General features: G+C 38.7%; 1 protein-coding gene across 1 annotated transcript; it reads left to right on the top strand.

Moving 5' to 3' along the window:
- The first annotated feature begins 11,425 nt into the window (after window positions 1–11,425).
- On the top strand, window positions 11,426–12,597 carry LOC109191075. Its single transcript, XM_019341648.1, has 3 exons — window positions 11,426–11,749; window positions 11,980–12,225; window positions 12,418–12,597. Exons 1-3 carry the CDS (start codon window positions 11,426–11,428, stop codon window positions 12,595–12,597), a joined length of 750 nt encoding a protein of 249 aa, XP_019197193.1.
- The last annotated feature ends 569 nt before the right edge of the window (window positions 12,598–13,166 follow it).

Here is a 13,166-nt window from a genome sequence, read left to right as displayed (position 1 = left end):
AGTAGGGTTTGGATGTGCTGTGTTTTGGGTTTGAGAGATAGAAATGATCGAATTGCGACCATATATGCGCGATTTGGGGGCTGTTAGAGCTTCGATTGTAGGTTGTTGTTAGTGATTTGGCAAGGTTTACGTTTCCGGTGAGCTTAGAGGGGTTCAGGCAAAGTGACGAGGAAGGAGACGGGAAAAGCGGAGGGGAATTTGGTTTCTGATTTGGGGGTGTTTGGTTTTATTTGTTTATGTTTTTGGGTCGGGTATGGTCAACTGGGTTGGGTTAGAATATTGGGCCGTAAATATATATATATATATATATATATATATATATTATTTGTAGTATATGTTATGTTTTATGAGATTTGGATATGGAAATTTTATCCGAGAACATTATTCTTTTAGTTTTATTGTTTGAAATAATTTGTTTAGATATTATTGTGATCCATTAATTTGTAATACTTAATAATTATTTTGTATTGTAATTTTTTTTAATTTGTGCAGCTTATTTATTATTTTTTTGAAATGATTTATAATAGTAAAATTGTTGTGTAATTTTTAAAAATTGATTTCCTTTATTGATTATTATTATTTTTATTTGTTGCAATATTAAGTTAATATTTGTAAAATTTTAAATTAAATTTAGATTAGTATATGGTTATTAATGTATACTAAAGTGTAATTTTGAATGAACAATTAATATTTGTTTTTTTATAAAAATAATACAGAATGGATAATGTTATAAATCATCTTATACTTTTTTTAATATGTGGTTTTGTTTATTTTTTTGGTTTGTTCTGATTTATTTTTAAAATTTAAACAGTTTGAGATGTTTAAGGGTCCCCAACCACTGTTCAACCTTGAAAATTGGAACTCCAGTTATGCTGAGAAATATAGATTACTCTTTGGGACTGTGTAATGTTACATCGTTGATAGTAACACAGTTGGAAATCATGTTATTGAGGCACAGATCCTATGTGGCAACAACGCAGGTACAAATGTGTTGATGCCAAGGTTAGCATTGACTCATTCAGACCCAAGACTTCCATTTAAATTTCAAAAAAGTAGTTTCCACTTATGATATCATATGCAATGACAATCAACAAAAGTCAAGGTCAAACGCTTTCATATGTTGGTTTGTTACTAAAAAAAACAGTTTTTAACCATGGCCAATTGTATGTAGCAGTTTCTAGGGTGAGTAATCCTAACAACAAGTCTTAATTTGTGAGGAATCTAGAGGTCTTTTAAACAATACTCAAAATGTAGTTTACAAAGAAATCTTTAATAATGTGTAATTGTTTTGTTTATGGAACGCCAATAAATTATATTTTGTCTATTTATTACATCTAAAACCTTATTGGTCCTATATCTTCAATATAACAATCTTTTATATATTGTACCATAATATCATGGACGTGCAACGCACGGGTGCAACTACTAGTAATAATAATAATAATAATAATAATAATAATAATAATAATAATAATAATAATAATAATAATAATAATAATAATAATAATAATAATAATAATAATAATAATAACTGGTGGAATTTTCGCACGGTGTATTCGCTGTGGGGAAATTTCATGCGAGCCAAGTACTACAGCCGTGTTCACCTGGTCGCGAAATTAATGCAATGTTCTGACATGCGCACTTGGAAGCGCATGCTCAGCGTCAGGAATGAGGTGGAGGCTGTCTTCGGCTAGCGCCTGACTCATGGCGACGTTAACCTCTGGTGGGATAACTAGTCTGGACTTGGCCCGCTAGGGCGCCTTTACCCCTTCCCAAGGGTAGAGTACTCCGGTTATTTGCTGTCTGACTACATTCAAGATGGGGAACTGGACCTTGTCGGCCTATGATGACCTACTTCCAGCCGGGTTGGAGGCAGACATGTCCCGTTTAGGCCAACGAGTGGCTGACATTCCTATTTGGCCGGTCGTCACGAACGGTTTGTTTTCTTTTTCCTCAGCAAATTCTTTATTAAGACCTGAACCGGTCAGTTCTGACCCTCTTTTGAGTGCATGTTGGCATAAGCATCTTCCCTTTAAGGTGTCCTTTCTCGTTTGGCGTGTATTACGGGGTTGGTTTCCCACTGATGATGCCTTGGCTAGATTTTGGCACCTTATTGTTTCCAGATGCTGGTGCTGTAGTAACCCTGTTAAGGAGACCTTTGACCACATTTTTTATGCGGGGGACACTGCTAGGGCTGTCTGGAGTTTTTTTCTGGGATCACTTGGCTTGCAATTCCGTCATCGGGGTCTACAGACGTTGTTGACTAGTTAGAGGCGGGTGGTTTCACATAACCGTCTTGTTGCATTTGTTATTTGCGAGTTGCCATATCTCATCCTTTGGGAGTTATGGAAACACAAGAATGCATGCTTGCACGGTAGAGGCTCACCGAGTGTGCCTGGGGTGGTGTATGGTGTTGCCAAAGGGATGGCAGAGTGCCTCTTTAGGCGGTGGCCGAGGGAGCACATTCTGCCGCTAAGCTGGTCTGTCATCGTATCCTACATAGATTCCGCTGTCCCGCGACGTGTGGTTCGTGCTATTAGATGGGACCCCCCTCTGGAGGCTCCGTGAAGCTCAATCTTTCATACTCTGAGTCTGTGGGTGGGGCTGCTGCTTTGGTTCGTAATTGGGGTGGTGGTTTCTGCTATGCTTTCTCCATTCCGGCAGTGGACGGGTTTCGTGATATATTCCGTGTTATCTTCCGCTGTCTTGAATGGTGTTTGGCAAGGGGTTTTAGGTCTGTGGTCCTGGAGTCTGTATTGTCTGAGCTTAAGGGTTATGTTGACCCCTCCGTTCCCATCCCATGGGTTTTAGTCTTTGAAGTGTCACGCTTCCGGTTTCTTTGCTCCTATGCATCTGTATCTGTTCTTCAGTGTCTACCGTAGGGCAATCACCCAGTGGCTGCATTGGCAGATTGGGTATGGGGTAAGGATGGGGAGTTTATCTTTCTTAATTTGTTTGACTTACCTCCGAGGGTGCGCACTTTGCTGGTCCATGATGATGTCCCCTCGGTGTTCTTTGAGGATTATGACCCACCCTGAACTCATCCTTTCTTCTTGATGTTGGTTTTGGTTGAAAGAAACAGATTTGAAAAATGAAAAAAAAAAAAAAAAAGAATGAAAATGAAGTATGAGGAAAGAAATGGAGAAAAGGAAAATGAGAAAATGAAAAGAATTAAAAAAGAGAGAGGAAAAAAAAAATGAAGGAAAAAATAAAAGAAATGAAAAGAGAGACTGAAAAGTACGTTGCTTAGAGGCAATGATGGCTTGGCTTTACGTCAGGCCTAGCCTCAACAACGCAGGTGTCAGCGGTACAAGAGGCACCCTAGTCCGGGTTGAACGGTGGTCAGGCAGGATATAACAAATCCGTTGACCTAGTCAGGCTTGCTGCTCGGCCAATAGTAGCCGAGTCCCTTCTGGGCTCCGGGTGGGCGGGATATATATGATGGGGGTTACCTTTGTTCGCGTCTGCCTGTTATTCCCTTATACACTGCATGTTCAAATCATGATTTTAAGTTGTATTGGATTAGGAAATGTGGCGTTTGCTTGTTCTATCACATTTCATTTTGCAGGTCTTCTTTGGCTTCTGAGGTATTGCTGGTCTTAGGCTTATTTGGTTTCGCCCTTGTGCGTTTCTTAAAATAGACCACGCCTCAACGTTGGTGCAAGCGGTAAGAAATTGCATCCTAGCCCGGGCTGAACAGTGGCCTAGTAGGGGTTTATCAAATTCGTTGGCGGTAGTCCAGGCTTGTTGCTGGCCCATAGTAGCTAATCCCGTTAGGGTTTTGGTTACTGTTCGTTGCTAGTGCCGTTGGGGAGGATTGTTGCTATTGGCTGGGCTGTGCTTTTTGTGTTGGCCTGCGTGCCCGTATATTTTGCCCTGCGTGCCATTTATTCTTTTTTGGGCCTCCTTTGTGGGTGTTTGCCTAGTGCTGATAGTTGGGCAGCTGTTGTTGTATATTTCTGTCCTTGTGAGATAGCCCTGCAGCAGCCGTTATGCTGTCGAATATCTTACAAAATGGGTTAACATTCTTGGAGGTTTTGGCCAGCCAATAGCTATAGACGAGACGTGGATGTGAAGCATTGCGGCCGTGTTGGCACTGTTGCATCGTTGCATTGTGGTGCAGAGTCGTGACATTGCAACTTTGTGGTGGTGCGGCATGGTGGCGCAATAGTACATGGTGGCACGCAGATGTAGACTATTATCCTAAAAACAGCCGTTATGCTGCGGGATTTTGCAAAAATTGGTGACGCCGATAGGGAGATTCTGCACCTCCATTTCAGCATCCCCTTTTATTTATTTTTTTCTCTTCCTTTATTATTCTTTAGATTTGGCCTATTAGTTGGGCTTGAGTCCATTATTTTATTCCTTCATTCTTTAGGCCAGCCTGTTAGGGCTTGGGTCCATTCCTTATTTTAGTTTCTTTAGATTATTATAGGCCCAATCTTAATGGTTGAGTATGTTTTATGGTCACTTTTGGACCATCAGTTGTAAGACATTTTGATTCCTTTGTTAATAAAGCTTTTGTTTTGAAAATAATAATAATAACAACAACAACAACAACAAATTAAATTTGTGTGCATAAGGAGGAGGAAAAAGGATAATAATAATAATAATAATAATAATAATAATAATAATAATAATAATAATAATAATAATAATAATAATAATAATAATAATAAAAGTTTTTGTACATTTTTACAACAACAACAACAACAACTAATTGAATTGAACAAATGAATTTATTTTGTCATTTTATATATTTTCCTATTATTTAACTTTTATAATTCTCAATTTACAATTATTCGCTTTCGCATTATTCCGCTATATTCCTAACAAGTGGTATCAGAGCGGTTTATTTGAGAATTATTTTAAAGTTGTCGACTGTTACCAAGTTCGATATCAAGAAGTTCGACGGAAAAATTAGCTTTTCTATCTGGAAGGTTCAGATGGAAGCCGTTCTAACCCAAAACGGTTTGAAGAAAGCACTAGCTGGGAAGAAGAAGAAAAAACCAGCTACAATGACAGATGAAGATTGGGAAGATTTGGATGAGAAGACACGTTCAACCATTATTTTGTATTTGTCTAAAGAGGTTCTACGTGAGGTGGTAAGTGAGATTACTACATCATGGTCCGAGTTGGATTCACTTTACATGGCCAAATCTCTGGCGAACACGCTACACCTGAAGGAGCGTCTGTACACAATCCATATGACGGAAGGTACTTCTATTAAATCTCACTTAGATGAATTCATTTATATTTTATTGGACTTGGAGAATATTGATGTCATAATTGAATATGAGGATCATGCTGTCTTATTGCTAGTCTCTCTCCCTAAATCATACAAGCATTTCAAAGAAATTATGTTTTATGGTAATAGTAGTGATACCCTTACTTTTGATAGTGTTAAGTCAAACATATTGTCCAAAGAAATGTTTGACTTACAAATTAAGTCTGATGACAAATGTGAAGGCTTGACTGTAAGGGGTCGCTCACTTGAAACATAGAGTAACGATAAAATTTTTTGATCCAAGTCCAATGGACGTAAGTCCAACAAATCCTGTAAGTACTACAAGAAGCATGGTCATGATGTGACTAAATGCTTCAAGCTGAAAAACAAGCAAGAGAGAGAAGAGAAGTCCGCTGAAGCTAGTGTTGTTGAAAGTGATTTAGATGGTGATGTGTTGTTATATGTTATCTCCGGTGGAAAACGGAGCAAAACTGAGTGGGTTCTAGACTCTGGTTGTACATTCCACATGTGTCCTCACAAAGACTGGTTCGTATCTCTGGAACCGGTGGATGGTGGAGTTGTCTTGTTGATAATCCTAAAAAATATGCTAGTTTTTAGGAGCCGTTTATAGGAGTTTTGTGCTCGTTTTAATCTAAAAGTCTTTCTTTTTATAGGAAAATATCTTAAAAGCACGGGTTAGTACGGAAATGCCTTCATATTTATAATTTACATGTTTTCAGGTGTTTTGGACGAAAAAAGTTGTAAGAGGAGTCGAAAAGAGCAAAGCCGAGAAATGAGCCCACACAAGGACCAAACACACCGTGGCCATGCACGAAAGAAGGAGGAAATGAGAATTATTTCCAATTTATGCCAACTTCACGCGTGACAAGGGGCGTGATACAGCATGCAAAGACAAGAGAGAATTATCCCCCATTTACGAAGCCCTCACGGAGTGAGGACCTGAGTAAATCCGAAATTACGGAGCCGAACGGAAGCTGAGCGCGGAGGAGAATTATTCCTCATTTACGCTGGCGTCATGGTGTGACGTCGTGCATAAATGGGAGGACGAACCAAAATGGCTATTTAAGGGCAAAAATTCTGATTTGATTGTTGTTGGCTTGAATGTCTTGTTGGAAGAGGAATGTTTATAATGACTCTTGTGTGTGAGTGCACCACATGCTTGTAGGTTTATGAAGGATTATGTTGTCAAGAGATTGTGACATAATCCTAGCCTCCTTTCCCTTGCATTTCCCGTCCTAGATCCAAGAGGATTAGACCCGCAAAGGGATGTAGGCAAGGTGTTTACTTATTTGCCTCGTTGAAGAAATGAGCACCTGGGTGTCATATCTACCTACAGAAGGCGTATAGACAGAATTGGCTACGCATTAGCACCCATCTCTCTTGGCCAATGTCACAACATCATTCCACCACTCAACCCTTGGCGTAGCTAACTACACAATACAATCGGCACACAATCCGAGCCCATCTTTCTTTCTTTTGTTTTCACTTTTGTTAATGTTCTTTTATCTGGTATCTTCATCCATCTCAACTTGATAATGCAACCCCTTGACCAAGAATTTATAAGCCCAAAAATCCTCACCATATCACTCACTCAACGCTTCCATGTTATCACTCCTTTAGTACGACACTCGGGGTGGTTCTCACTCCCCGTTTTATCCCATCTACCATTCCATATATAACCCATGCACACTTAATCTTTTGTCAATGCTATAAAAAATGAGAACCGTAAGAAAAGCGTTACGTCACTTGCTGGGTAATGATGCACAATGCAAGGTTAGTGGAATTGGAAGTGTGCAGATTAAAACTCACAATAACGTTTTCAGGACTCTTACCAATGTTCAGTATATTCCTTATTTGAAATGCAATCTAATATCCTTGGGCACCTTGGAATCTCTGAGGTGCATGTACATAACTGAAGGTGAAGTTTTGAAGGTTATAAAAGGCTCTCTTGTTCTCATAAAAACTTCTCGTTTTAGAATCTTGTACGTCTTGCATGGCAGTACTATGACAGGTTCAGTAGCAGTATCCTCATCGATGTCTGATGCGGATCTCACTCAACTATGGCATATGCGTCTGGGGCATATGAGTGAGAAAGGCATGCATCTCCTGAGAAAGAAAGGCCTCCTTGGAGGTTCAGGTACGGGTATATTACAATTTTGTGAGCATTGTGTTTTTGGAAAACAGAATCGGGTTTGTTTCTCTACTGCTACACACCGTACCAAAGAGGTATTGGGATATATACATTCTGATTTATGGGGACTGACTAAATTCCAGTCTATTGGGATATCTTATGTCTATTATTGATGACTTTTCTCGTAAAGTCTGGGTCTATTTCTTGAAACAAAAAAATCAAGAATTTTCTATTTTCAAAAAGTGGAAAATACTTGTTGAGACTCAGACAGGGAAAAAAATCAAGAAGCTCAGGACAGACAATGGCTTGGAGTTCTGTGAGCCAGATTCCAATGATTTCTCTGCGGCAAATGGAATCGACAGGCACAAGACCTTGCCTGGTAAACCCCAGCAGAATGGTGTTGCCGAACGTATGAACAGGACTCTGCTAGAGAGAGCTCATTGTATGCTCTCTAATGCTGGGTTGAGGAAACGGCGTGATTTTGGGGCCAAGGACGTTTCTACTGCTTGCTATTTGGTAAATAGATCTCCACATTCATTCCTTGATTTCAAAATTCCAGAGGAAGTTTGGTCAGGTAATCCTGTTGACTACTATATCTTAAGAGTTTTTGGATGCCCTGGTTATGCTCATTCTAGTACGAGTAAATTAAACCTGAGAGCTATCAAATGCATTTTCCCTAGTTATGCGTATGAGTCAAAAGGGTATCGTCTATGGTCTCCTGATTCTCAGAAAATCATTCTGAGTCGAGATATCACTTTTGACGAAAATGCACCACTTTCTTTTGGAAAAGTTCCCAGTACAGATGAGACGCAGAGGACTGGTGAGAATGTGAAGTTTGAGTTCAGGCTTATTGATATTATTACTACCACTTATGGTAATACTAAAGATGATGCCTCTACTAGTATCGCACCTCTCGTCGAGCCACAACGAGAGTATTTCATTGCTATGGATCGTCCTAGGATGACAATTAAAAAACCTGCTAGGTATGCTAGTGATTAATAGGAACCAGCACACATGGAATCCAATAAGGGTCTATAGTGGGCTCATCACAAGGCCCATAACTACGACCTTCAAGCATCATTGGTGGAAGAAACAAGAAAGTCGAAAAATAATTCCATTTGATAGAGGAAAGTATTATAGTGGCCCATTTCAAGTGATATCATGGATCAAAGACAATGCTTACAAGATTCAAGGTCGAATCATTTTCAAGAAGGGGAGGATGATGCGGCCCAACATTATGAAGATCCATTAAGAGTACCAATTATTGGGCCAATCACAAGGCCCAAGTCCAAACAATTAAGGCAACTCTTCATTGGTGATGTTCAAAGATGGTGGAAATCCAAGTCAAGCCCATTTGCAAAAATGAAGAAGAACTCAAGGCTTTTTATAATTGTTTAAGTGCTGATTTTGGAGATTAAATTAGGCCCAAATCAGCCTTATTATTTTTTGTCATCATTATTTTAAATTGTTTGGAATTAAAGAGAAAACACTAGTTTGTATTTAGAAAGGATTCCTTAAATCCCTTTCTATATAGGACTATATTTAGTTGCTTTCTAGATTAGGTTTAGGACTCTTTTTTCCATTGTATTTAGGATTATAATGCTGCCCTATACCTATAATAGGGCACATCCATAGCAGTTTGAAGGAGGCTTTCAATCAATAAAATTCTTAAGTTTTTCTTTACACTTGTGTAAGAAACCTTATGGCTAATTGTGGACTCAATTAGTGGTTAGTCGTGGACTCGACTAGAAAATTGATTCGTGGACTCGAATCAATCTTCCTTTCTTCAACCATAGATTTAGGTTCGTGGATTCGTTCTTGAATCGAAGGAAACTAGATCCGACTCTAGTTGATTGAAGATTGCATCATCAAGGTACTTGAAGCTACAATGGGATTCTTCTAAGTCTTTGAGGATTCGAGACAAAGGGTTTCTCGTGAGGTTTAAGGTATTTTGATCCATCTCTATCTTTACTTTTGACAGCATTCTTGGGACAATATTCCATCCTTATTTGAACCTTGGACTAGGTTCATATCAGTGATGATGAAACCAACTTGGTTTCTTAATTATGCTCTTTCAGTCACATAGGAGATTGATGGTGATCCATCCTGCTATTCTGAAGCTCTTCCTATTGCTAAGTTCAAGCAGTACTTGAGTTTAGTCGACTAGTCCTATGTTGTTAATTCCACAATGGATTTGATCCAAGGTGGAGATTGTTAGGAAATAATGTTTGCGGCTCAAAGTCCATTCAAATCCATGAAGACAGTCTTCCACGTTGCATGCTTAATTACATCCTCCAAGTTCGCACATGTTCTCCGATTTTGGCTCTCCCTCATGTAATTTCCCAACAACTCTTTTCTTTGATATGTATAAATAGATTAGGCTCTTTTGCTTTGTATTTTTCACTCATCAATCAATAATTCAATTCATTGAATTTATTCTCTTTTTCTCTTTGTCTTTTAGCTATCTCACGTACAAATATATATATATATATATATATATATATATATATATATATATATATATATATATATATATATATATATATTCCCATTTTATATTGGCTTCCACTTGGTTCTGCAATTCACGCATATGGATTTGTTGTTGATGAAAGACGTTAAGAAGTTCTTGGTTTTGAGCTGTGATGAACTTCTCATTATGTTGGTTTTTTTTCCTCCAATACCTTTAGAAAGTTCCCATTTGAGAGTCCAACTTATCTTGGATTTTTCTTGCAATTCTTCCAACTTCAACTTGCGAATTCTTGTTATTTTCAATTAGTATCTCCACATTCTTATAGAGTTTGTCTCCATTGTCCTCTATAAGCTCCTTTTGATTTGAAAAAGATTCGCCAACTTTGGAGCAAATACCTTGTTGCATAGCATCCAACTTGGCTAACAATAGTGTCAAAGCATTTTCTCCATTTCCACCATTATTATTCGACCCTCTTTCATAATAAAAAAAAATGGTACTATTTCCTCTCTCTTTTTGAGTCCATTCAATCTTTCAATAGGGTCATGCTATCAACATTCATATCAAGAGACAACACAACACTTAAATCATGAGAGTTGTGAGAGTTACCTTCTTCGAGAATAATTCAAATTTGGCCATCTTGTTGATTAATTTCTCCTTGACAAGATTGTTCCTCAGGGGGGTCTGTCATGGCAGTGGATGTATGAGGCATATCAAGATCCATTTCAACTTCAATTTCCCCCCCTAAAATAATGGCTTTATAGTTGTCAAGCTTTCATTCAATTGAATTCATTCAACAAAGTAGAATCAGCTCCTTCTACATTCACTTCTTCATCACTACCATACCCTGTTCGAACTTATTCTGCTTCCTCTAATTGTCGTGCATTTTCAAGTTCTTGATTGAAATGAGTTTCCTCATCCTCCAATTGGCTCTTCTTCGGTTTGTGGTTGATGGTGCATTCGATCTAACTCATTTATTTTGAACAAAATTTATTAGTGGAACATTTGAGCTCATTGACCCTGTTCTGTCACTAGACGACTTTTTCGGCTACTTGTAGCAATGGCCCAGCATACAAAAATTTGAGATTAGCAACTTACTTTGGGTTTTCTCAATTTAATTCCTTTCACTCTCAAAATCTCCAATTATAAAGCCATAACCCAAATAATTGTTAAAATCACCTTTCAACAATGGTTCAGCTTTGTGTAATGGTTCAAGAGAATGTCCAGGCAGAATAAAGAAGAAGCAGCCAAGAACGACGTCGCATGAACTAAGCAATTGATCGTTGAGCCTAACTAAACCATACGGCGTCGTCTGAGAAGTTAGTTGAGGCAAGTTAGTTAGTGAAGCCTACGATGTCGTTTAAGTTTTCAGCTGGTGTATTAAAATGAATAACAGCTTGTAACCGTTTTTTTGTTGAACATTCTAATGCAATTTCAGAATCCTTCTTCTCTCTCAATCTTCACTTCCTTCTCTAACCTTTCTGTAACCCTAGAACCATCACATTTGGTATCAGAGCCCTCCAATGGAGGCACGATTGAATCAGTTGGAGCTCGTGGTAGCTGATTTTACTGGAAAAAGATGAAGCTGTCAGTGAAGGAGTTAGTGGAAAAGTGTGATACTTGCCAGAGATGCAAGGCTAAGAATGTTTCCTTACCTGGATTGCTACATCCCTTAGCCATTCCTGAGCAAGCACGGAAGAGTATTTCCATGGATTTCATTGAAGGGTTGCCTAAGTCCCAAGGGAAGGAGGTGATCCTAGTGATTGTAGATAGGCTCACCAAGTACAACCACTTTATTGCATTGACCCATCCATATACTACTGATAAAGTGGCCATGGTGTTCATTGAAAATGTTTATAAGCTGCATGGCCTACCTGAGGATATTGTTACTGACAGAGACAAGGTATTCCTCAGTAAATTTTGGCAAATCACCTTCAAGCAATTGCAGATCCACCTGAGCATGTCCACTGCTTACCATCCCTAGTCAGATGGACAAACTGAAAGGGTCAATTAATGCCTAAAAACATACTTAAGGTGCATGGTTTTCAGCAAACCACAGGCAAACATAGTTGGGCCAAGTGGTTGCACCTAGCTGAATATTGGTACAACACTAATTTTCATTTCTCTCTGCAGTGCACTCCATTTCAGGCTCTCTTTGGCTATCCACCACCTATGATGGCTCTAAGGGCTAGCCAAGGAACTGGAGAGAGGGACTGGTTATTTGAACAGGAGGAAATGATATCAGTGCTCAAGGATAACCTCAGAAGGGCTCAAGATAGAATGAAACAACAGGCAGATAAAAGGAGAAGTGAAAGAAGTCTACAAGTGGGGGATTGGGTCTATCTCATGGTTCAGCCTTACAGACAGATTTCAGTGGCTGTGAGATCAAACATCAAGCTCACATCTAAATACTATGGTCCTTAGCATGTGATTGAGAAGATATGACATGTGGCTTACAAGCTAGCATTACCATCATCTGCACAAATCCATCCAGTATTTCATATCTCTCAGCTGAAAAAGAAGATTGGGAACCAGGTTTCTCCATAACTAGAACCACCTTTGGTGGGACAGGAAGGGGAGATGCTTGCTCATCCAATGGTTGTGCTTAACAAGAGGCTTGTCAAGAGAGACAATAAGGCTGTAACTCAAATTCTTGTGCAGTGGGCAAATCTTCCTAAGGAGTCTGCTACTTGGGAAGACTTTTATCACATCACTCACCAATTTCCTACATTTGATCCAGGGATTAATTAAGTAATTAATCTTATACCAATTGGTAATTTAATTCCTGAAATTCAATAATCGGGGACTAGTAATTGACTAGTCAACCCAAAGTCAAGTGTTGTACCTAAAGCTTTGTGAATAGTTCCCTTGTTCCCTTACACATTTCATCTTAGTAAGGGTAAATAAGACATTTCCCTTGTAATAGTCTTCCAAGCTAACCTAAGAGACACATTTCATTTCTCTCAAACACTCTCCAAAATCATAAGCTCTCCCTTCTCTCTAAAAAGCTAGTTAGCTTTCTCTCCAAGCTAAATCTAGGGCTACCAAGATCTTCCAAGTTTGTCTTCAAGATTCTACATTTCCTACTTTTGAGCATCTAAGAGGGTAAGATCTAAGCTCCTTTTGTATTTTCAGTGTTTTCTAAGGTATCTTTTCCTAAAGGTGAAATCTTTATGATGTTTTGGTGTGTTCTTGAAGTGGGTGTGGAAAGGGGACCTTGTTAAGAGCTTGAGGAGTGTTGTAAGTGCAGGATAAGTCTTCAAGTGGTAACTCATGCTCTACAAAATCTATTTTTCTTACCTATATGATGATTTATTGGA

The sequence above is a fragment of the Ipomoea nil genome, unplaced genomic scaffold (assembly GCF_001879475.1).
Source record: "Ipomoea nil cultivar Tokyo-kokei standard unplaced genomic scaffold, Asagao_1.1 scaffold0205, whole genome shotgun sequence".
Taxonomy (NCBI): Eukaryota; Viridiplantae; Streptophyta; class Magnoliopsida; order Solanales; family Convolvulaceae; genus Ipomoea; species Ipomoea nil.
This window is presented reverse-complemented; position numbering and strand designations above follow the sequence as displayed.

What these genes read in the sequence shown, in the direction of transcription:
- LOC109191075 (XM_019341648.1), top strand. Translation starts at nt 11,426, where the DNA reads ATGAAGCTGTCAGTGAAGGAGTTAGTGGAAAAGTGTGATACTTGCCAG. An exon ending in TTGTTACTGACAGAGACAAG is followed by an intron (nt 11,750 to 11,979) that starts GTATTCCTCAGT and finishes TTCTCTCTGCAG; the next exon opens with TGCACTCCATTTCAGGCTCT. An exon ending in ACAGACAGATTTCAGTGGCT is followed by an intron (nt 12,226 to 12,417) that starts GTGAGATCAAAC and finishes TTGGTGGGACAG; the next exon opens with GAAGGGGAGATGCTTGCTCA.